The sequence below is a fragment of the Dermacentor silvarum genome, chromosome 8, assembly GCF_013339745.2.
Source record: "Dermacentor silvarum isolate Dsil-2018 chromosome 8, BIME_Dsil_1.4, whole genome shotgun sequence".
Lineage (NCBI taxonomy): Eukaryota > Metazoa > Arthropoda > Arachnida > Ixodida > Ixodidae > Dermacentor > Dermacentor silvarum.
This window is the reverse complement of record NC_051161.1, coordinates 10077556-10100303: the sequence shown is the minus strand read 5'-3', so window position 1 is coordinate 10100303 and position 22748 is coordinate 10077556. Positions and strand designations below refer to the sequence as shown.

Sequence of the window (22748 nt, the reverse complement as noted above, 5' to 3'; positions counted from 1 at the left end):
TCAAGTTTTATGCATCGTAATATGTTTAATTTAATGGTAACAGTGTAGTTCTGAAAAGAAAATGAACATCTATGATCGAATGTGGTTTCGGCATTTTGCCGAGCGTCTGTTTACTGGCGTATAGCTCAGCATATTCCGAAGCCTCGGCATTATAATGGCACGCTGTCTGCGAGCACCAAACACCGGATCTAACTGACAGGGGTTAACAACCCAAAACAACGCACAACTTGCGCAATACTTAGTATTGGTGAGCTGCGGGTTAATTTTGATCACCTGAAGTTAGTTAACGGGTACCCTGTACACTCTGTACAGGAGCATCTTCTCCAATTCGCTCCCGCAACCAACGTTGTTTTATGTGCCCACATTTTTAGTTTTTGAGAACGCTTGTAACCTAATATACGCAAGAAACAATCAATTTTTTTTTCATTTCCTAACGCAAGTCTAACTGCTTTGCATTTAGTTGACCATACTGCATGTCGCCTTCTGCAGGAAGTATTCGAAGAAAAATGAACGAGAAAAAGGCTATGAGAACTTCCCTTCGTATATGAAATGAGCCTTCACTAGCGAATCCATACGATTGCAGTTCTACCATACTTTCTCGCTCTTATTTCTAAGTCGCCAAAAAGAAAAAAACAGGCCCATAAGATCGCGGAAGCACTCAGTGGTGCTGCCATTTTGTCTTCTAGGGACCCCTTCAGTCTTCCATTTTCCGCGTAAGTGGTTCCTCAGACGCATGGTCGCAGCTATATCAGTAAGCAGAGCGCACACGTAAAACGGTCAAGTCAAACTGCCCTGCTGCACCTGCATTGCGAGAGCGTTACTCAAGAGCTGCTTGTTCTAATAGGCAGGTGCCGTATAGTACCCATTATGAACACTTCTCGTGCTCCGTACAAGTTTGATGTCAAGATAGACGTAAGACTGCTCAGCGCTTGGCTCCCTGCAGTACAATGTGCCGTATTTACTCAGTTTTACCTCCTACCCAATTTTGACGGCCAGAAAAAAAAATTTAAAATCATGCGCTGATCTCGATTGTAACACGCGCTCCTGTTTTCATACTACAAAAAATTATAATTGTAATGCCCTTGGTTGTTCACTAACCAGTTTTTGTAGTAAGAAAGACGGATAAGTGAGGTTTTATTCTCACTTAAGAAAATAAAACTTATTGTATCTGAGCTACCGGACACCGCGCATCGCTTGTCGTCGGTGTCGGAGCACTCAGAGATCTCATTTTTGGTGCTGCCTGCAGCATTTGAGATACCGGATTGCTTAGACTCCTTGCAGACCATGGCAACGTAACTATAATGTCTAGAATATGCTATGAACGGACGAACTTGCAAAACGGGCACAAAACTACCGCAGCTTCTATAACTTCAGCGACATCTGAATTTTATTGTGATTTTATTGGGAAAATTTTACTTCCATTGATCACAGTTTGTCTCTAGTGTAGCTTTTTTTTCGTACTGGAGTCTAACACGCATGCTATTGTTTAAGCAAATATTTCATAGAGACACATTCACGTTAGAATCAAGTCAAATAGTTATTTAATAACTTGCGTCTCTGCGTGTATTTCTGGATGAACAACGTAATCAAGCAGAATTCGAGATTCGCCTCACCGTTTCATTAACTTGGCGAAACCTGTTGAACACCGCCATACGTGGTTGCTGGATAGACGTCAGGTTGGTTCCATAAATGTGGATGTGTCTGCCTCCACTGAAAAGTAAATATTGTGAAAAGTTGCTCAGTCTTCCATGCTACGCACAACGAGCACGCTTACAGCATGCGCGCGATTCATGACTAAGCAGTAATTTTATTTTATGAAGATGTCAGTTGGAAATAAAATATCAATTATTGACATAGTTATACAATTTCAGAACACAAGTATCATGATGGCGTAATTAATCAGCACAATATTCTTTTAACTACGATCAAATGCAAGGTCATAAGCTTATAGTTACGATGGGCTCTATTCACCCCATGCGAATTTGTCTTTGCACGTGAGCCAATCACGCGTCTTCTAAATCTTACTGTTTCACGCGGAACGCACTTATACCCGAGAATTGCTCGCAGCTTGTGTACTAACTGTTCGTCATTCAGCTGTCTTCGATCTACAGGGTGTTCCATTTTAGCTGCACCAATTTTTTTAAACATTGCCTGTGGCAGATAGCACAATTATAATCCTTGATCTAAACGACTCGATGAGGCGACCATTAGTTCCGCGAGAAATCAAAACGCCTAATTAAATGATTAACATAATTACGTTATTTAACCTTTTAATTTATTATTTTACGGCACACCTTTCAATCGACGAATTATAGTCGCTGAGTTTGCAAGGCGTATCCACTTGGAACGAATTCTCAGGACTGAACCAGTTTCGAGATATTAATTTTCAAAATGTCCGACGAAATGCGTGGGCATTCCAGTTAACTTTCTGAGGAAAACGCTGTTTTATGCATTGAAGCACAAAGTTAACTGGAACGCCCAGGCATTGCCTGCTGAAAATGTTATTGTATGTATATGCAATGTATGTACAGGGTGTTTCACTTAACTTGAGCCACACTTTAAAAATATGCAAAGGCTACGTAGCTGGACGGATCCAAGGTAATGTTGTCTGCCGTCACTTGGAGACCCTCAGATTACTTTTTGCATTCCGCCCAATTAGCTAATTAGCCTTAATTAAATAATCAACTTCTCTGTTATTATAATTTGATGAAAAGTGTAAATGAGAAAACTTTCGAGAAACATGAGAAACTCCCGATACAGCTTTCTGTTGCTCAATAAGTGCTACATAAAAGTGTTTCCGATCGTGAAAGATGCTCGCGAATACACGCAAAGCGCCTCGAGCGGCCAGTCGCACGGAAATTTTGTGTGTATTCGCGGGCTTCTTTCACGCTCGGAAAAACACTTTCATGTAGCATGTATTGGGCAACAGAAAGCTGTATCGGGAGTTTTTCATGTTGCTCTACAACTAGCTCATTTACACTTTTCATCTAATTATAACAATTGAGAAGTTGATTAATAAATTAAGACTTATCATCTACTTAGGCGGAATGCAAAAACATAATCTGAGTATCTCCAAGAGGTGGCAGACAACATTACCTTGGTTCGGTCCAGCTACGTTCCATTTGCATAGTTTTTAATAAAGTTTGGCTGAAGTTACGTGAAACACTCTGTGTATAGTATCTATAACAATTTATGCACTTTTATCGCTTGTGTAATTTTGCTTGTCTATATTGTACCTATAATGTTCGCGACATTTTAAAATGTATTTCTTTATGCTGACATTCATGCTTTGAAGACATCGTAATACCATATTATAATGGATCCATTTTAATGTATGTGACAATGTGCAATTATGATACACTTCCATGTTGGCCGTGTGAAAAGTAGTAGTCGTTTGTGTAAAACATCATTCTGCACTGCGCACCTGAGGAAGCTTTTCAGCGGCTGAATCCTGTGCAAAGAAGGGTCCTCAGTGTAGAAAAATGGGTTGCTCAGGGTCAGGTTGGCACCGTCAATGCGCAGGATCAGCTGGGAGACCTGATACGACGGGTACGGAGACCTGGACGTTCGGCAACTGATCTGGCTGCTGCTTGCAAGAGACCTGCGAGCGATATACACAGCATGAGATATGTGTCACCATATGCTAAGTACTCCAGAACTACCAGACAGCTTAACACTTATCTGGTTGATCAAACGGGCTTTTCTTTTCAAAAAAGCCTGTAGCATTGAGGGGGTCTACTGGTTTTGCAATGCGTATATGCGCAGTGTCTGTCCATAAGCTTTGCGTAAAAAGAATGTCAGCAATTTCAACACACGAAGTTGTGCATGATGCTCCACAAAACACTTAACATTCTCTTAGCTATGAGAGACAGCGCATTTTACAAGGAAGAAAATCTTGGTATTTGATGTCAATATTATAAATGGGTGTTAGAAGGAAACTGCACAGCGAATCATTGTGATGGTTCTTATTACTATGGTGAGTTGTTCTAGTCAAATATGGCTACTTTATGAATGCGTAAAAGGAAGAGTTAGGCACGCATTTTGCATGAAAACGTTTGCTAATACTTTAACCGTTCTCTGAAACAGGCACCCAGAAAACGCATTGCTCATAGCTGCTAACACGACGGCGCGTCATGTATAGTATGTATATACTTCACGAATACCATAACATCAATCACCTGATAGAACAGTTTCCTGGTTAAGATCGAGAGCCAATCAATTGCACGCGAGAAAATGTTTCATAGTGACCCTCGATCAGTTGCCTTTATCGACATTATGGCACACCCCTTACGCAACTAAATCTACCGACTGAGGTTATGCCGAGGCACGCATTATTCACGAAACCCATCAGTTCACTACAACTTCGAATTTAAACCATGAAGCAGTTCTTTAAGCGCCAATTGCAATGTCTAAGGTATACTCGACGCTATACAGCGCAGCTTAGGCTGCGGTGAAGAGGAAAATTCAAACGCCTTCTACCTCACCATGTCTCGATTGTATGTTGTCTAACTACACAAACTGAGAACTATTCGCTTCGTGAGTACATAAAAGGGAAACTCACATACCCGCCTCATAGAGAACATACCATAAGCCTCAAATTAATTCACTTGAGTTTTGACCTCCACAGGGGAATAATGATATCTTCAATAAGCCTCATACTGCTAATGAATGAGGTTTCGGCTTCTTCCTAGCTGCAGCCATACGGTCCAAAAGACATATCTTACTAAACAATTTAGGCCGAGCAGCCTGTATCAGTTCGCCAAACAGATTCGTGATGTCTGTTCCTCAAGAAACAAGCAGCAGTAAATTGCACAAGTGAGTTGAACGTGTAGCACGGAACAGTGAATAAATATTGGTACATTCCTTTGCGTATTCTGCAAATAGCTGTAAGCCTCAATTAGCTTTACTTCAAATTACCGCCACTTGATATTAACCGGTCAAGAACGGCCTAATTTTGAGAAGCTGGTTGAATCTAAACTGCACTGCCAGGTCCTCGTGTTACTGCCGAGCGTTTCTGTGAAGAAATGAAAAGTTAGATATTATACCATGCGCTACTCGTCATAAGCAAACACGTTTTAATGGGTTAAAATCAAGGTAAATGTAGCAGTCATATGTAGGTATGGTATTCTTACTGGATTCTTATGTGCTATGTTTATGCGTTTATGCTTTTATTAGTCACGGGGTATTTATGCTTTTTTATTAGACCCTCAATTTGCAAAGTCTAGATCCGCGCATGAAAAACACTCAATGGGCTGGTCTGAGCTCCTTCGGCTGGCACTGCAGCGTTGCCCTTGAGAAATAAATTGTCGTCTAGGAAATGAGCTCTTCGAATAAGTTTGCGCGAATGAAGATGTCGTAAAATGTACTTGAGATGACCGTTATAAGTATACAAGCACAGAGAACGACAGCGAACAAACGGAAACACTGCAGAAGGCGCACGGACAGCGCTTGAACGGCAGCAGACCACAGGCGCGATTCCGTGCCCTGACGTCACGCGAGCGCCGCTCGCAGCGCCCCTGTAGTCGTTCTCAGGCCTAATCGCTACAAAACTGCCATTCGATAGAGATGTGGGCCCATTAAAATATCGGTCCGCTCTTCTCAATCAGCTTCGTCGTGGTTCGGTGTTGCCTGTATAAGGCACTATAGCATGTGGCTTCTCGCTCAGATTGTTTTGTGGGCGAATGAACGACGAAATAAAGAAATCCGAGGGCATTCAGTTCCTGGTGGAAAAATGTAATCCACCCTGAACACACAGATGCCGTATACTATTACCATGAGTTTTCGTGCAACCTATGGCGGGAAACACCACACGTTCCTAAATAATTTTGATAACAGTTCATCGCTGGCTAGTTCTGTGTTGCCTTGGTTTATTAGCCGCAAAGCTCTGAATGATTGAGTGGACATCACTTGCACACATGTCTGTTTGTCTTTCTCTTTAACTCGCATTTCCTAGCATAATAATCGGCCTCAATCAACGAGCGAATGCCACTTTGGTTACCCTTATTGCCATTTTATTATTGTTTTTCATATTAATTGAAACGTGCATTTATGAATGAGTAGGCAAATATTAAATGTTATAATCATGAGGACCCAAAATATAATAACGATATAATAGTGGGATAGAGAGCTAAAAGGAACGCAGGCCTCATACGTGTACATTATAACAGGGTTAAATTGTGACACAGGTGAAAGTACACACTCTATTGAACCTATACAACTGCTGTTTGAGATAACGGCTCCAGACCAACGCACGGTAAGGATTTACCTAGTAGGCAGACATCATACTTTTATGGGAGATGGTAAACTGAAAAGCTCAAACACAAGCGTCCAAGCCAAAACTGTGATATACAGAATAGTAAGCTCAACGATAAAACGTCTTTCTTTTTTTCCTCGAGAGGCCTATCTGACCTGCAGATTGCGATTAAATTGTCCGAAAAGCCTCTGTCACCTCAAAAGTACTGGGACAGGTGGGTTCCGCGCTACACTGCTGGGTTGGAAACGCATCCGTCTTACTATACGTTTCTGTTGTGACCAAAGCTTAGATACATTATTTTCTGTACAGGTGATACTCTTTTCAGCTGCATACAGATCTTTTTTTTTTTGACCTTCTACGCAAGACCATGTGGAAGAACGAGTGCAGAGGACGCATTTTTCGAGTGGCAACACTTCGTCAGCAAAGTGCGGGTCGATGTACGTATACCACCTGGCCGAGGGTAAAGTAAGAATTAGAGTGCGCTCCCTCCGACCAAGAACAAACGTGCGGCGGTACAGTTCCGTCCACTGGGCGGCCATAATCAAATCTTGAGGCTGTGCACCTTTGGGCAAATGGAAAGTCCCAAGTGTCCTGCCCAATTTTAACTCTACATTTTTATATTCATCTTTCTTTTTTTTTTCTTTTCTTCGCAAAGCTTACCCACCGAGGGGGCTCCGTCATCTGTTGATTCTCGACGCTACGTGACTAGACTTGTCATCGAGGCAAAGAACCTTTTAACGAAATTAGGCGACCTCCTCTTTCTGAATCTCGTTTTATCCCGCACTCTGCGTTTAACTCTAGCTCCTTCTTTATAGACTAGGTGAAAGCGTACAAAAGCTATAAACGCATTTTCCTTGAAAAGCACGGCGCTCAATATTAGGCCGAGGTGATGAAACCCTGTAAGCTATGTGCGACTTTTTCTTTTGACTTGGTACTTTCTAGTAAGCAAAATCAAGGGGAATAAGTCTGCTCCGCATTTGACCAACGTGGCAGTGTTGCGCATTGAATAATGGATGACCAGAAACAAGGACTTCGCATCATAACAGGGTAAATCTCAGCTATTTCGTATGGGTTGAATTTTTCTACAGAGCAAAGTGACTACGTCATCTACTTCGTCTCTGTCCTCTGTATTGGCTGTAGAACGCTTTTTGAAGAGTAAAGGCAGCATGGTTGACACAGGGCAGATGTGTGCCGGAGGCCACTGTGTTGAGCTCATTGATGCGTAGCTAAACGCGAATGAATATGGACGGACAAAGGAGACAAAACAGGCGACCACTCGTGACTACATATGGCGGAAGGCAGCTACGCTGCGTCTCAGAGTATCTTCACCTATAGTTGGTACTTGCTGTGATACTTGCGCGTCGCTAAGAGAACGCACACGAAAACACAAACACGAAGGAAAACAATAGTCGTGACTGTTTTTTTTTTCTTTTTTTTCCTGTCTATGTTTTCGTGTGCGTCCTCTTAGCGGCAGCTATGTCCTAGTGCGTTAAATCTCCTATCCAGCAGTGCAGTTCAGGGGCTACCCAAACGTGCCTAAACGTCGTTTGGACACATTGCCCACAGTGTCACATTGCAATTTCGTGCTTTCCATCCGTTGGTCCCTTATGTTCCCGGCAGTTCTGTAATGTTCTCTTCAATTCAAGGAGAAAACTATAAATGAAATGCAGTGTTCCTTCCCTGTCATTCGTTTGTTGCACTATTCGCCAATAAGCTCTCACACGAGGCGCATTGACGTACAAAACATTCATATAGCTCGCGGTGCCCGACAATGGGCCTGTGCAACGTGCGCCCTAGTCGGCACCTTTTCTGCACTCGTTCTTTTCTAGTCTACGAGAGCTCAGGAACCACCAGTGAGCACCGTATCGCTTTATCTCTAGCCTCTATATGGGCGGCTAAGCTCATCCCGAGGTGGGGCTGCCGCGTTGGCGTATATAAAGTCCCTATATAAGAAAAGTACCGCCATCCTTTGATCAACGCCGCTTCTCTCTCTCCTGTATCTCCGATTGGACAATGATAGCGCGCGCTTTTCACTTCTTTATATTTCGTTTTTTTCCGCCTCAGAGCCATGTTGAAAGTCCTCTGCGCAGCCGCAGTCGCCGGCGGCGGCGGCGCGCGCCCGGCCTGAAAACTTCAACGTAGACTTTCTAGGTGCGCCACCGTCGACTTGGCTTTCGCAAGCAAAAAGTAAAAAAAAAAGCAAGCGCTTTAGGAGAGGAGGTGGCGGAGGAAAGAGTAGATGGCGGTACTTTTCTTATATAGGGACTTTAGGCGTATATAAAACCTTCGTTCGTGAGCGCAGGGCTAAAATATCAGCGTCACCGTGTCACCAGAGCATTAAAAGTATACGTTGATAGCCCATAACCGAAGCGAGAGAAAAAAAAACGAAAAAGAAACCTTCCCAGCGGATCACGTTGGCGCCACGAACGCAGCTTGCTTTGGCGCCACTGGGATACGCACAATCATCTGGGCTTGTTCGCCTGTGTTCGCTATCAACCGAAACAACGAGGGTCGTCATTCTGCGGCTAACACACCGACGAGGGGCTGCAGGGTGGCTGCTGGGTGTGAGTGATACATATTTGCGGCATGTGAGGTGTTTGCCATGTTCCTGAGGCTGGACGGCATTGAAGTGGCTGTCGTTCCTAGAGCGTCGTGAGAGAAGGCCAGTGCTGCTGTATCTCCTGCTCACAGATGTCGGAGGTAAGTTATCGGGTGAACCCTGGCAGAGGCATTGGCAATGCCGCACCGATTTCTTTAAAAGTTCGCCGTTAGTGGTTTCCGAGCGCGTGAGCAGCCCACGTGTTAAACTCGCTCGGGACTAATCCTCACCTTTCGACGTGGCACACGATGTCATCCAGATAAACGCTAACGTGACTTCCGACGTTCAGATTGGTTCCGTTCAGGTACAGACGAGTGCCGCCCGACTGAGGTCCCACGCGGGGCTGCACTCCGGTCAGCTCCACTGGCTGCGAATGAACAAGAGTGTCATTGTGCATACTTCACAGGTGTGTTTTCTAACAAGTGTCAGTTAAGACAGGTAAATGGGTGAAGCACGTAAGTTTCAACATACAAATATCTAGCAACAACAATCTTCTTCCGAAGTAATAAAATGCCCCATCTCCTCTCCATTACAAAAAGAAAGGGGGGGGGGGAGGGGGCATAACACGTTTAAACAGAGCTGAATCGTCGAGTCCCGTCGCGGCAAGTACTGTTGAATGCTTATATCAGACGTGCATCACACGTTTTGTCGTCTGCGGTAGCATGCGCACATCGCAGTCCTGATGCATCACACGACCCCTAACAAAAACTTAGCCTGAATTAATAGTCACGAAAGTTACAAATGGTGGTTTAATTGGTCTTCGAGAATGGCAGCAATACGGGGTGCGTGACTGTGTGCGTTGGTTGTGTTTTAAATGCTGATGTGGTAGGAATACTTGTTCGCGTTTATATTTATTGCCACTGTTCATGCCGACACGCAACAAAGGCACTGTCAAGCGAGAGCGCAGCGGCAAGGAAGAGCGTTCCATGACGCACACGTTCGGAATGCGCGGAGCAGCTCTCCCACCCCGTCTGCGTCCCTAACGAGGCCGCATTCACGCCTGGTGAGGCAGCATTAACGAGTTCGAGCGCCGGGGAAGAGAGGCCAGGGGTTGCTTTTTCACCCCGGAACATGCGTCGCTGGCGAAATCGAATGCCCGATGCAATGCAACTGCATGCTGTAGAACCGGTTTACGTTTCTGCGCCGTAGTTCAGCAAGAGCGTGCGCGCGGTAGCAGAGCGCTGCCGATACATGCGTCCACTGCTCGTTATTTTGGCGTCACTCGCAAGAGCGCCTGGTGGGGATAAACTCAAATGAGTGGCAATCGTCCAAATATTCTCTTGACTATTAGTTTCTTGACTCTTGAGTTCACTTGACACGAAACAAACCTTTCAACATCTTAGGTTGAGTATGTTTTACGGGGACATGTAGTTATATCCGAGGAAGCCAGGTTTGTAAGTACGCAACGTTACGTCCATATGACAAATATTTCAATGAGTTAATGAGGCGAAGGTATCAATGTGCAACAAAATCTTAAGGCCTTGAAGGAATCTTTAGTTCCGTCATTACGTGCAGAAGAAAGCCCTTAATAATGTCCTGCTAAATTTTCCGGCTATGTAATGTCGAATTTGGTAGAATGAAAAATATTCAGAGATAATATTTAGAGTATATAAAGTGCCGATTTGTAAATACTGGGGACAACCTTAAGTGCTGTAATCAAGTACCAAAATGGAGAAAGGGAAGGTCAAGTGAACAAAAATGTCTTTAGAAGGTACTACGTAAAGTTGTACTACTGTATCACTTACTACGTGGAAACAACTTGCAGCGTTCCGCAACAGTCAGAGACATGAGAAAACTCGCGAAGAGCCACTCACAGAAGAGTAATGAACGAGACGAACTCCTTCGAGTTAACTCCTTATGGCCACTAAATGATACAAGCTTGGATATATTTTAAGTCTGTCCTTTGTTTTTCTGATAGCCTCGGCGAACAAGGATATTTTTTATCAGCATCTTAATGTTTGCCATTCCAGCATGGAAAACCATGGCTCATTCTGCTCCAATGTGTTTACATTGGAGTATATCGAAACTGGTTTAAAATGAAAAAAAAGAGTGTGTCTGCCCAATATGAGTAGCACGAAGACGTCCTTAGGCTCCCGTTGACTGTCCGAGGCATGACTTTCGGTAACTTCGCCCCGTTCCTGCACGCGGTCATGTGGAAAACTTGCTTAACTTCGATAATCCGCGTATCTGACATATCGTCAGACCAGTGTCCAGTGTCCTTGCAGCAGACCCCTGCGCCTCTTCCGTTATTTCTCTCCGCATATAGGGCTGATAGTTCTCTCCAAGGTGTAGACCCGTGACTCTCTCCAACTGCGTATGCATTACTTCGGAAGCATTCGTTCCATTTGCTTCCCTCTTCTGGAACATGAGTATAGGAACTAAATATTATCATTGCCACGCCCTTCTCGTTAACAACACTGCCTTTCCTTGTCCCTTTTCGCTTTTCTTAGAAGCCAAGGGTTGTTATTACTGGGTACAAGTTCTCAGGAATGCAAAGTTTTTTCCCGCCGTTCCTTTGCCGCACTCTCAGCCGATAACTCGCACACGAGGCGTGCTGACGCAGGAAGCGTGCACAGCGCGCGGTGCCCGACAATGGGCCGGCGAAGCGTGCGCCCGAGTCGGCAGCTTTTCTGCGCTCGTTGGCGCGGGTGCGGCTCCACGTTCAACGCGACTCTGGCGCGGAGCGGGCTCGTGCTTTCGTTCCGTGCCGGTCGATAACGGAACAATGCTTCAACGCGCGCGCGGTGCCAGCGCCGTGAAGAAACGGCATTTCGCGACACCTTTAAAGAACGTGCCATGGCTTTCTTGAACGTGGGCATGACGTGGTCGACAGTCTGAATTTGCTTCCCGTCAGTCAAAGATGAGGAGTATGTTGTTGTACGTATGCCATACCATTTTACGGAAGCGTTTAGGTGCCGCCATATCGGGATGATAACGCTTCTGTTTTCTGTCTTTAACAACGAAGTTTACGGTACTACAATCGATTCGCAAGCATGAAAACAGTTGTATAAATGCGGTCAGCGTTTCATGACCATGTTACGTGACTTAACTTCTCATAAAACTAATAAATTGTCTGTGTAACAGCCCAACATGTCAGTGCCCATGAATCGAATATAAAATCGTCTATAAAAGCAGCTTCCCGCGCATGCGCGGATCAACTTGAGCATGCGGATGGAGTTCCTTGGCTGAGAAAAAGATCTTGTTTTGCGGTCTGCTGCAATTAATTTATTCCGTTTTCTTAAATGGTAGACCCCTAAAAAAGTAAACAAAGATTAAAAAGAAACAAATAAATATTGAGGTTTCCCGTGCCAAAACCTCACGACGAGTGCGTATACCCCAGTCGCTATATAACGTGTCCCTGCTGAGCTCGAGACCGCAGGTTCGATCCCGGCGGCCGCATTCTGATGGGAGCGAAATGCAAATACGCTCATTGCTTGCATTTAGGTGCACGTTAAACAGCCACAGGTGGTCATAATAAATCCGTAGTCCTTCACTACGACATGCCTCATAAAAATAACATGACTTATTGGCACTTACAACCCAATAATTTAATTTAATTTGGGTTACTCTTTTAGACAGTGCCGTTGTACAACGGAAGATGGCTCCATGTGTTGAGCAGAGTTTCGTGCAACGCCCGGTTCTCAAGGGCCTGTACATTAAGCTCAAACCCCAGGATTAGAGCTTAATGTCTGCAAAGACAACGTGTTAGAAAAAAAAAATGCGACGTTATTGAAATAGACTGTAGCACATGCTGAGGCACATGCTAAGGTAATGCATGCCAAGGTCTGGGCAATTCAGTATCAACAAGGGTGAAATTCAAACGTAGTGTCGAGTAAGATTGGCTGTCAGACGAATACATACAGTAAGCAGACACCCAGGCAATGGCTAAAATTCTGTCTTTCGCATGGCGAACCTCTCCTCAATGTTTCGAGGGAGTAACCTATTTCCTCCCACGACAGATATCTGCCTTTCCTGTCCAGCGGGACGGGGCAAAAAGACAGCTACTTTCTTAGCACCAAACACAAAGTTGCCCGTGTCGTGTATGTATAGGACATATCAAAATAAAATCCTGTGGGGAAAGAAGAGGTAGATCAGATATGTGCGGAGTGGTTCTTTTCTAATCTACCACAGCTCAGCAACCATCAGCGAGCAGCGTATGGCTCTACCCAAGGTGGGGCTGCAGCGCCCGCGTACCTAGAGAAAGAAACAAAATGCCAAAAGGAGTGTGGGGATTGAAGAAAGGAATTTTAGCATTTTCGCTTTCACTTGCTGCTGCCCGCAGGCGCCTTATTTCGCGTGGGGCGTGTGCCAATGGGGCGTTCGCTCGAATCCCAGGCGTGGATGACGGATGAGGACCGAGATGGATCGTTCCTTTTCTTTCTGCGCTCGCTCTCACGAATGAGTTAGCCATTCTGCTGCCTTCAGTAAGGGAGCAGAGCTTATTACTACTGCCCCGTACAGAGGAAGAGAGGATCCCAATAGAAGGAACATGGCGGCAGTGCTTCGCCAATGAGAGGACGGCACGCGCCGCCACGCGGAGCATCCACTGCACTCTTTCTTCCACGTCAATATAGGCACAACCAGTGATGCCTTTCACTGCCGTGATAATATTAACAGATATTAAAAGAAGAAATCGCTGGGTCCAATGTTTTGCTCGTCCTGTTGGGTTTGCTTTCCAAGTTTGCCCGATAGTTGTTCTTTGGCGCCAGCGGAATGGGCGTGCGCAGGGCCGTGTGATATGCCGATGACAGGGCGTATATGTACTACGCTCAGGCGTGCCGGCTTTTCATCGTCGGCATGTTTGATGTGCTCCTGGCAATCGCGGTGCGCCGCTTGCGGAGTTGGCAGCCGAGAGGATAGTGGTTCACGCTGAGGCCATGCGTTGATTACTTCCCAGGTTTTCACCTTACTGCAATCATCGAGACGCGCTTGGGTCCTAAGAGAAAATTATGGAACCACACGATATATTTTGTGGGGTCGCATCGTCGCGCGGAATGGATTATTAACGTTAAATCAAGAGGAATGCAGGTCATGACGGTGCTCTTGAACGAACGTCGGGTGATGATCCGGATGACTGATGACCCCCGGAGTGAATGATGGAGTTGGTTATTTGCTGTCGACTTCCGACAAATAGGTTTGCGCGTACACAATAGCGACCCATGAGCGATGGCAGGCAACCAGTGTCCACCATCACCTCTATGGAACTCCTATATGAGCCTTCCATCAAATGCGGCACCATTCTTTATTGAACGATTTTCATTTCACGGGAAAAGCAGGCTTTATGCACCTGTTTGTTCCCTTCCCTTGGTGCAAGGATGCAAAAGAGTAATACGCCCTGATCCAAGTATAGCGCTTCCTTAGTTGGAATATGTGTCGGATATTCGGAACCGGTTTTACTCGACCTTACATGATGAAATAAATAGCAATAATCTATAAGAAACCAAACACTTTTAGCAAGCTCTTACGTTAGGTAAAGGTGGTCGAGAACTCACTATCATCCATGCGCGAATTCTTGACAGCAGTGTCGGCTTACATTTAGCTACATGTTGCGTTGTTGCGCCTTTTCACGCATGATCGAAACGTAGAGCTCATTTGTTTTTGCCCTTCTAACCAGCATTGATTTTTATAGAATTATTGCTTTGTTAAACAACGCTTCCGATTAAACTTGCTGTATCTTGCACCCTGCACTATTTTCGTGACAACATCATGAAGCCATGAGCGCATGTCGGTTTCTCCCTTGCCAAACCCAATGCATGCGTTTTTTAACTATTTAGGTCCAGCGAATTTCACGACACTGGCAGCAAACATCCACAAGTCCTTCCTAGGAAGCATTTGTCCCTCTTCTCTAACTATGCAACAGAAATTTCGTTCATTTATGCATTGGTGAATTATTCATATCAACACAAACTGCAGCAACCAGCTATGATATCTAACACAGCTCTGAAAGTTCTGACCTGATAAAACACAGAGGGAGCACAAATGAACTAGAACTTTTCCAATGGGCTGAGCGACAAACGTAATTTACCGTATCGCACCAGAGAGGACGCCAGTAGACACATGCTAGCGACGAGTATACAGTATGAACTTCTAAGAATTTGCGTCTTTCCCCCTCCTCTCCCTATCTCATCTTTCTATTCCCTCATTCCCGTTCGCCAGAGTAGGGTATCCAACCAGACGCATTTATGGTCAACATCTCTGCCTTCTCTCTCTCTCTCCTCCTCCTCCTTATCGACCCAAAATGTTATTTCCCATGTATCACACTTGTCATCTGGGTTACCCTGCTAGGCAGATGTGCAGGCAAACTTCTCCAGTGCACCCATAAAAGAGCGCCTTTCTGTCTTTCGTGCACCCACGCACGCGCACGCAGTTAAGCGCACCGTCTTAAATTTCTATTCGTGGTGTTTTCAGTGACATGCGTGTAATCTCAGAAACCACCGAACGAGTTGGTTTTTTGCTTAGCTTCCGTTTTGGGCCTTTATTCGTTTGACAGTTTACGCACGTTTGTGAAAACCACTTCATTGCAGGAGTGCGCTCATTTCACTCCATGCTGCTTATTCCTTATTGTTCGTTTCATAGTTCGTGAAGATACCGGCGACAAAATAGTTGACATTTCCGACTACAGCCAAATAATGCATTCCAAGTGTAGAGGGAGGGTCCGTATCCTTAACTACCGACCTGTCGCATAGGTAACCGCAGTGTGCTTGGCGCATACCGATTTGGCTCTTGAAGATACACTACACAGGAATATAAACTTAAGCTTGATTTATAAATAACACTTCTCTAATACCGAAACAATCAAACTTATCGAGAATGGAGGCTCCACCAAAGACGCGCGATGAAACACGGGTGGCAAGGGCAGGTTGAAGTCCCCTCATCAGCTACTGGTTACGTCATGGATTTTTACGGCGCTTTCTCGAGTCTTGTGAACTGCTTATCGATAAAAGGATTTAATTGCCTGCCTCAGGTGCGAAAGAGCCGGAGTGGAAGATCTGAGAGCTTTGTGTGCGAAGAGACAGCCGAAATACGAGAAAGCGCTTTTGAATCTGTTACGTTACAGAGACGTGCGGTGTTACAGTGCGAATTGTTAGAAGTAAAAGATTGGAGTTCATCCTTCTCTGTCTGTGATCAACATTTCCCTGTTTTATGAATGAAGAGATAGCCTTGAAAAAAATACTTTACTGCATTCAGTTTCCCTATTTAAGGCGCTTTAAGTTATTGCGTTTCGTTATTCATGTGAAATGAAGGCGGGATCCCCATTCGAAGAAACGTTGTAGTGTCGCTTTAGGCACGGAGCTTGGTAAGACTGACGGGAAGCTATCTGTACACACTATTCGATATAATTTCAACCTGGTGGCCGTGCTTTCGAGTTATACACTGCTCTGAATATTATGCTCTAGTAGACGACACTCTGTTACGGAGGGACACGTGGCGTAGGAATAAGTGTTTCGCACATAATCGTACGCTTGAGATTCATCACCCGACACCCTGGTAATGCGGCTGCTTCTGGGCTCCCACCGAGACTGCGTTGCTCGCTGCTCAATAATGCCGAAGCCGTAGAAACTCCTAGCTGACCTCGAACATGGATCCAGCCGGTAAACCACGACGTGAGCAACAAAATTCAGATTACTGGCGAAAGAACCGCGGAAAGATGTCTAATTGTGCAATATGTACGCAAGATAACTTTTATTTTAGAGTTACTGGTAATTACGTTTCAAAGCAAAAGCTTGACACTCAGACGCAGGTTGCTTTGCTATTTCATACCGAGCACGCCGTCGCACGCCGGCCTTTGCCGCACGAATACGGCTGCGAAACTCTAACAGCTTCGCTTTTAAAATAATTCAGATACGTTAGCGTCACTCTGAAGCATTGACCGGACAGTGCGATACAAAGCGGTGGTCATTTTTTGAACGCAATAAAACTTACAAAAGATTTAGTTATCTTGCAATGTTATATGCGACTCACAATTTGTATCTGTTTACATGACAGCTGAGGTTTATTGCACAAGAGAAGAAAGATTTCTTAATAAACAGCGAATGTTGGGACGTATTGACTGATTTCCCAGTATGTCTTCAAAAGTTTTTTAGCAAGATATATAGCTTCTGGCACGAAAAGTTGGTAGGCCTAATTCGATGACGCCGCTTGGCGCAATAATTGCTCGAAAACCGTGTAACGGTAGCAAGTTCGTAAACTTAACTTCTCCAGGGGTTTGCCACTGAACGTCCTCGTGGGCGTTGTGCGTATCTAGTCGGGCCTCGTTTCATCCAGACTTCTACAGGTTTCAGAAAAAGTAGTAGCCGATTACAATGCAAAAATTTCACTCAAAAATGTAATTGATTACAGTTACCTATTACTGCCCCACGAAAGTAATCGAGAAATTACTCAGAACTAATAGATTACTTTTGCGCTATTTTTGCCAGCAATTTCATTAACATTGCGCACCTACCGTGAAGAGAAAGAGCTGGCCTGACCCATTCGGTGCGTCTTCTGCAGCCTTTCACACATTGCTTCTTTTTACGAACAATTCATTTTCAAAAATGCTTATTGGTCGTGTTGCCACACTTTCCCGTGAAGACATGAGCAGGGACACTGAAACCTCGCTCGATGTGCCGGCCTGGGACAAGGACATTGTTGGAAAGCACGGACCCCTAGCGCACAAGGATTGCCGTTGCTCAAGCATGTGGGTCCGCTTGAAGTACGTGTTTCTAGAACTTGAAGAAGACGCTCCTGGTTGCGCCAGTGAAAACCTGTATCTTCCGTAGGTAATATCCTGGCATTAATGTCCTAAGTGGCCGTCACTATGGAGCACCGTTTCAATTCGACGGCCAATGTCTGGTGGATCGTTAAGACGAGGGAACAAATATTGAGCTCCCAGTATCGCCTGTCTGAACTGGCTGCATGGCTAGATCTCGCGCGTTCTACTGTAGTTCCGACCAAATTCTGGTTCCCAAAATTGCATCGCCGGTTACAGCTTGTCTCGCCAATAAAATAACAAATTGCACGTAATTGAATTACAGTGAGCGTTACCGAGTAAAAAAATGTAATCGTTAAATAACAAAATTATCAAAACCGTGTAATAGATTACAAGTAAATAATTACGTGTGATTTGTCCAGTACAAGTCTAGTCTTATCGCTGTTATTGGGTGCGCTATTTATAGAGGCTTACGCCGAGATTACTTCTATTAGAAACAGGATACATCATTCGCGCGATAGTAAACAGCCACAGTAACTACGACGGTGTGCTAGAGTAGCGGCTACGACGCGGGCTGTGGCTTTCGATATATCGCTCAGAAATGTACTCTTCGGGGTGTGCAGACGGCTTCGTACCCACGAACACTACAGCATGCACAACCTGTTCCACATGAAAATTTTCCCTAATTAACTGCTGCTCTCTAGTCTATGAAAACTAGCATATCTATACAGTTTGTAAACGTTCTTGAGGTCCGCGGGCCTACATGACAACCTTTAACAACACTGCCTGCTACATTACAGGATTGTGCTAGGTGGTTTGTGTTTCTTTTTTCCCCTCTGTCTCTCCCCCTTATGCGCCCTCTTTGTTTTTATTCCCGCGCCCCCTTCCTCGTGTGCAGGGTAGCCAACCAGAACTACCTCTGGTTAACCTCGCTGCATTTCTACACATCCTTTTTTTCTTCTCAGTCATCACCACAAGAGAATCTGGTTTGATGTAACGTAAGCATTCCTGTCTCTCGATTCCATTCCTTTCTTACCCGGAGCCGCTTACGGCCTGAAGATTACGGCGATAACGGATAGGCGGAGCAGCGCTCGCACCACTGACGGAGCGAAAAAGGAAGCAATTGGAGTAGAATCGTTACGTTACCCCGGTCTTGCAATATAGTAGGGAATACGAAGGTAACAAGGCTGCCAGGAACAAGTTGATGGCGCGAAAGGTGGCGAAATCGCGACGTGCCTCGCGACGAATAAAATTCTCCCCAATGTTCGCGACCTTCGAGCCGCTTCGAGAACTCTCATCATGGCGTCACGAAACGTGTGGACGCTCACTGGCGCGAGCACGCGCAGGATCTGAAATTGCGCTTGTGCCATTTGCTTAGTTTTCCACACGGCTTCCGGCCAGTGATTCGTTCCTGTATGGCGACGAAGCCACGCGCGGAACGTGGGAGCAACCTCCTCGTGGCATCAGGGAAGCAAATTTCCTCTGGCTCGGCGCGCTTCGTGACAGGAACAATTAATGAGCCATTTATCACGGCCGCGCGTTCCGCGGCTCGTTCTCCCCGCGTCGCTCATCTCGGCCGCGTTGCCGCAGATCCCTTGGGCACACTGGCTTCCGCGGAGAGTTAAGCCTCCGGGCGCACCCCCGCCCCCGAAACCCCAGTAGATCCCCCTGCGCGCCGCCCCCAGCTTTTGCTCTTTGCTCCCGTTACCAGCCTCGGCACGCCCTGCAACCTCCGAGCGCAGAGGAACGAGGGATAGAGTTTCTATGGGAACGCCCGTATATCGGCCGATAAGGAAGCGTTGCTGTACATATATGAGAAGACGCAGTTGATGAGAATTTGTTCGTATCTTTTCCTCCTTTATTTTTTTGTGCTGTGAGGTGAAGCATGGCCGAAACTGCTCAAGCGTGAGGAGATGTGTGGATATACGTTGTATCTTCGGTCGTGCGTTGGGGCCATGCCTTGGTTGGAGTGAGGCGCCCGCGATGTTGTGTTTCGAGCACGTCGTGCTGCGTAGCCCACCACGATCATGGACGAGGGTGTGCGGCTCCGGTCTCCTGCTCTGTCTGTGTAATACCGTGCAGCGGTCTGTAAGCTAAATGCTTGCTTTTTTCTCGATCGTTATCTCTCTGCGAGCAGACTGTTGATCTTTTAGCAATGCTGCTTCTCTTCATGTTTCACGGCTCTCTCAAATACTGTTGCCAATACTGGCGCTACTGAAACTGATGCCGGTAGCATGATCAGCCGAAACCATGCAGAGCTTTGCGAGTCAGGTGTGGCATTTATTCAGGAGTGAAGTTTACGAAGCTGTTACCCCGTACGATCGGATGGTGACTTGTCTGGTTTTGGCTATTCTGTAAATGGCAGCGTTGGCTGATTGCGCACCAATTGATCACGGTATCTCAGATTATACAAAAGCCAAAGTGTAGCTGGGTTAATAACTACCCGTTGCTGGGTTTGAAAATATTTACCAATACAAAATATATATGCGCGCCGCGTGTCCTGTGTTTCCGTGATCCTTTTAATTTTTTATGCGCCATCTAGGCTTCAAATTCGGAATAAAGCCAGTGACCATTCTATATCAGCTTTCACAACGCTGGTCAGATTTAAATTTGTGCACCAAGCTGGCCACCTACCACGTGCCCCGCGATATTTTTTCACCGATCAAGCAAACAAACTTGAGAGCAGACATTTTGCCACAAAGCAGATTCTTCTGCTATACGCTAGTGTTCTCGGTGATTTTCTGCGCCTGTAGAAAGCTTCGGATCCTGAAGCTTCCTTAGCTAAGAAATTAAATGTGGGCGCTCTCATAATTTACAGGAAACCAAGGCCATAGTAACAGTGACCGTTCTCCTTGTCTTGTACAATTATTACCAGCATGTATTTTGATCCGTAAATTCTAAAGTATCTGCATCAAGTTTGATCTGTCGCAAGTATTTCAGCAACAATACACAAATGAAGTTAAACTTACGTCGGTATATTCTTCATTTTTGTGTAGACCATTCGCGTCTTTCGTCCCTTCAAAAATAGAATAGTAACTAAACGAGGAAGCGTACATCACAGACAGTCAAATAAGTATGTCGCCAGCCAAATGGGGAGTAGCGACACCGAAACACATTGCAAACACCTCCAAGAAGCCAACGGTATTTAAATTTCCCGACACCACCTGGTGCACCTTTGCCTTCTATCTTGACTCGATTTGGGACATCCGCAAGGCATGCCGCGGCGCCATTTCCCAAAGCTCGTCGTTTCTTTTTCATTTCTTACTCACAAGATCGCCATGAGCCGTATTTCCTACACTCCCCATTTTCTTCATCCCACAGTTCTCTAATGCCTTCGACGGGAATTAAAAATTTAGTGGCCCCACATATATTCTTGAACTTGCATGCCAACGAGAATAAATTATAAAGTCAGTGAAATAAAGAAGGCAGAATGAGGGAAGCGTCATCGGCGCATCGTTTTCCGCTCAGTGTTCCTCTTTTTTTTCTTTTCTTTCTTCCAGGAGATTACATTCTATACGACGTTGAATAACGCATAGGCACAAGTTGGTTTCGTGCTGTCTTCGCAGTCGAAATTGGATTCGCCTCCTCACCCAGTGCAAAAAAAGAAGTAGAGATCGAGAGATATATACCGTACGCCTGTTTCCGTACTGCACGCCCCAATGAAGATACGCAAAATTTCCGTGCCGCCGTAGCCGGGCTCACGCGCAATCGCCTCAGAAAAAGCACGTGGTAGACAAAATGAAGCAGCAGCAAACCGCCGCGGCGCATCGAATTAAAATGTATGCAAATCCGGTCTCCTCCTTCTCTGCCTCCTCTGCAGGCAACGTGAGGTGCCACTGCCGGACCGGCGGAATTGAATTTAGGCCGTATGCACGGAGACCGACTGCGTATGACGAAGGTCGCCCCGAACAGTTCACCACATAGACGCCGACACAGGGGCAGCCGGCGTTACCGGTGCGCACAAAGTGAGGTCGGAGGTCAGCAGAACCCAAAATCTAGGAGTCGAAATGGCTGAACATGTTGATTTCCGGGAAAACAAACAATGAGTGGGCGCTAACTTAAATTTTCTTTGAACAGCACAGGTATTCGATACGCGAAGCGCGCACAGTATACAGGATGTTTCAGCGAACACTTTCAGAATTTATTTAAGGTTGCCTGTGGCAGATAGCCCAATTCTAGTTAATGAGCTGGTCTACTCGCAGAGGCGGACATTACTTGCGCAAAAAATTGACATGCATAATCGACTAATTAACAAAAATTCACTAATTAAGTTTTTAATTAATTATCTGGTGGCCCATATTGTAATTTACAAATTGTAGCCGTGGAGTTCGCAAGGCGGATACACTTGGAATTAATTCTCAGGATGACACCAGTTACGAGATATTAATTCCCGAACTTTGCGGAGAAATTCATTGGCGTTCCAGTTAATGTTGTGCTTCAATGCATAAAGCGACATTTTGTTAAGAATTTAACTGGAACGCCAATGCATTTCTCCGCAAAGTTCGGGAATTAATATCTCGTAACTGGTGTCATCCTGAGAATTAATTCCAATATGGGCTATCAGATAATTAGTTAAAAACTTCATTAGTGAATTTTTGTTAATTAGTCGATTTTGCATGTCAATTTTAGTGCAAGTAATGTCCGCCTCTTCGAGTAGACCAGCTGATTAACTAGAATTGGGCTATCTGCCGCAGGCACGCTCTAATAATTTTTGAAAGTGTTCGCTGAAACACCTTGTATACAGACTGGTACACAACCGTCATCAAGAGCAAAAGACGGGCATTTGTAGACAGAGACAAAGAAATAGCATCCTGCCAATAACAGATGTCCTGCCGCTTCAGGAGCAGACCATCCTGGAATGCCGGCCTATAATGCCATCACATCGAAGTCGATCAAGGCGACATTGAAGTTTCTACTTTCGAGTGGCCCTCTATCAGATAGACTTGGATACTACCAGACGTTCCCCGCTCCCTCTAGTTTGTTTTCCCGCATTTGCTTGCTTTATCCGCCATTCTTTCAGCATTTGTTTACCTCTTCCACCAATGTAGGGAAAAACACGAGAAACTTCTATTCCAGTTAATCTGCCTGACCTTTCCCATCTCACACCTATCTCTCAATATTTCGGCATTAAAAAATGAAATGAATGTACAAATAATTAGTTATCAATCATTTTTATTTTTGAAAAGAACAAATAATTAGTTATCAAT

At 45.2% G+C, this 22748-nt stretch overlaps 1 protein-coding gene across 1 annotated transcript in view; it reads right to left on the bottom strand.

The window, feature by feature from the left end:
- The window catches only part of LOC119460608 (plexin-B-like), a 213812-nt gene that overhangs the window by 22356 nt on the left and 168708 nt on the right, over positions 1-22748 (bottom strand). The window contains exons 19-21 of the mRNA XM_037721629.2: positions 9083-9219; positions 3425-3601; positions 1614-1710 (exon numbers count right to left, since the gene is read on the bottom strand). Of these exons, the coding sequence (XP_037577557.1) occupies positions 1614-1710; positions 3425-3601; positions 9083-9219 (411 nt within the window). The remainder of the gene's footprint in view (positions 1-1613; positions 1711-3424; positions 3602-9082; positions 9220-22748) is intronic.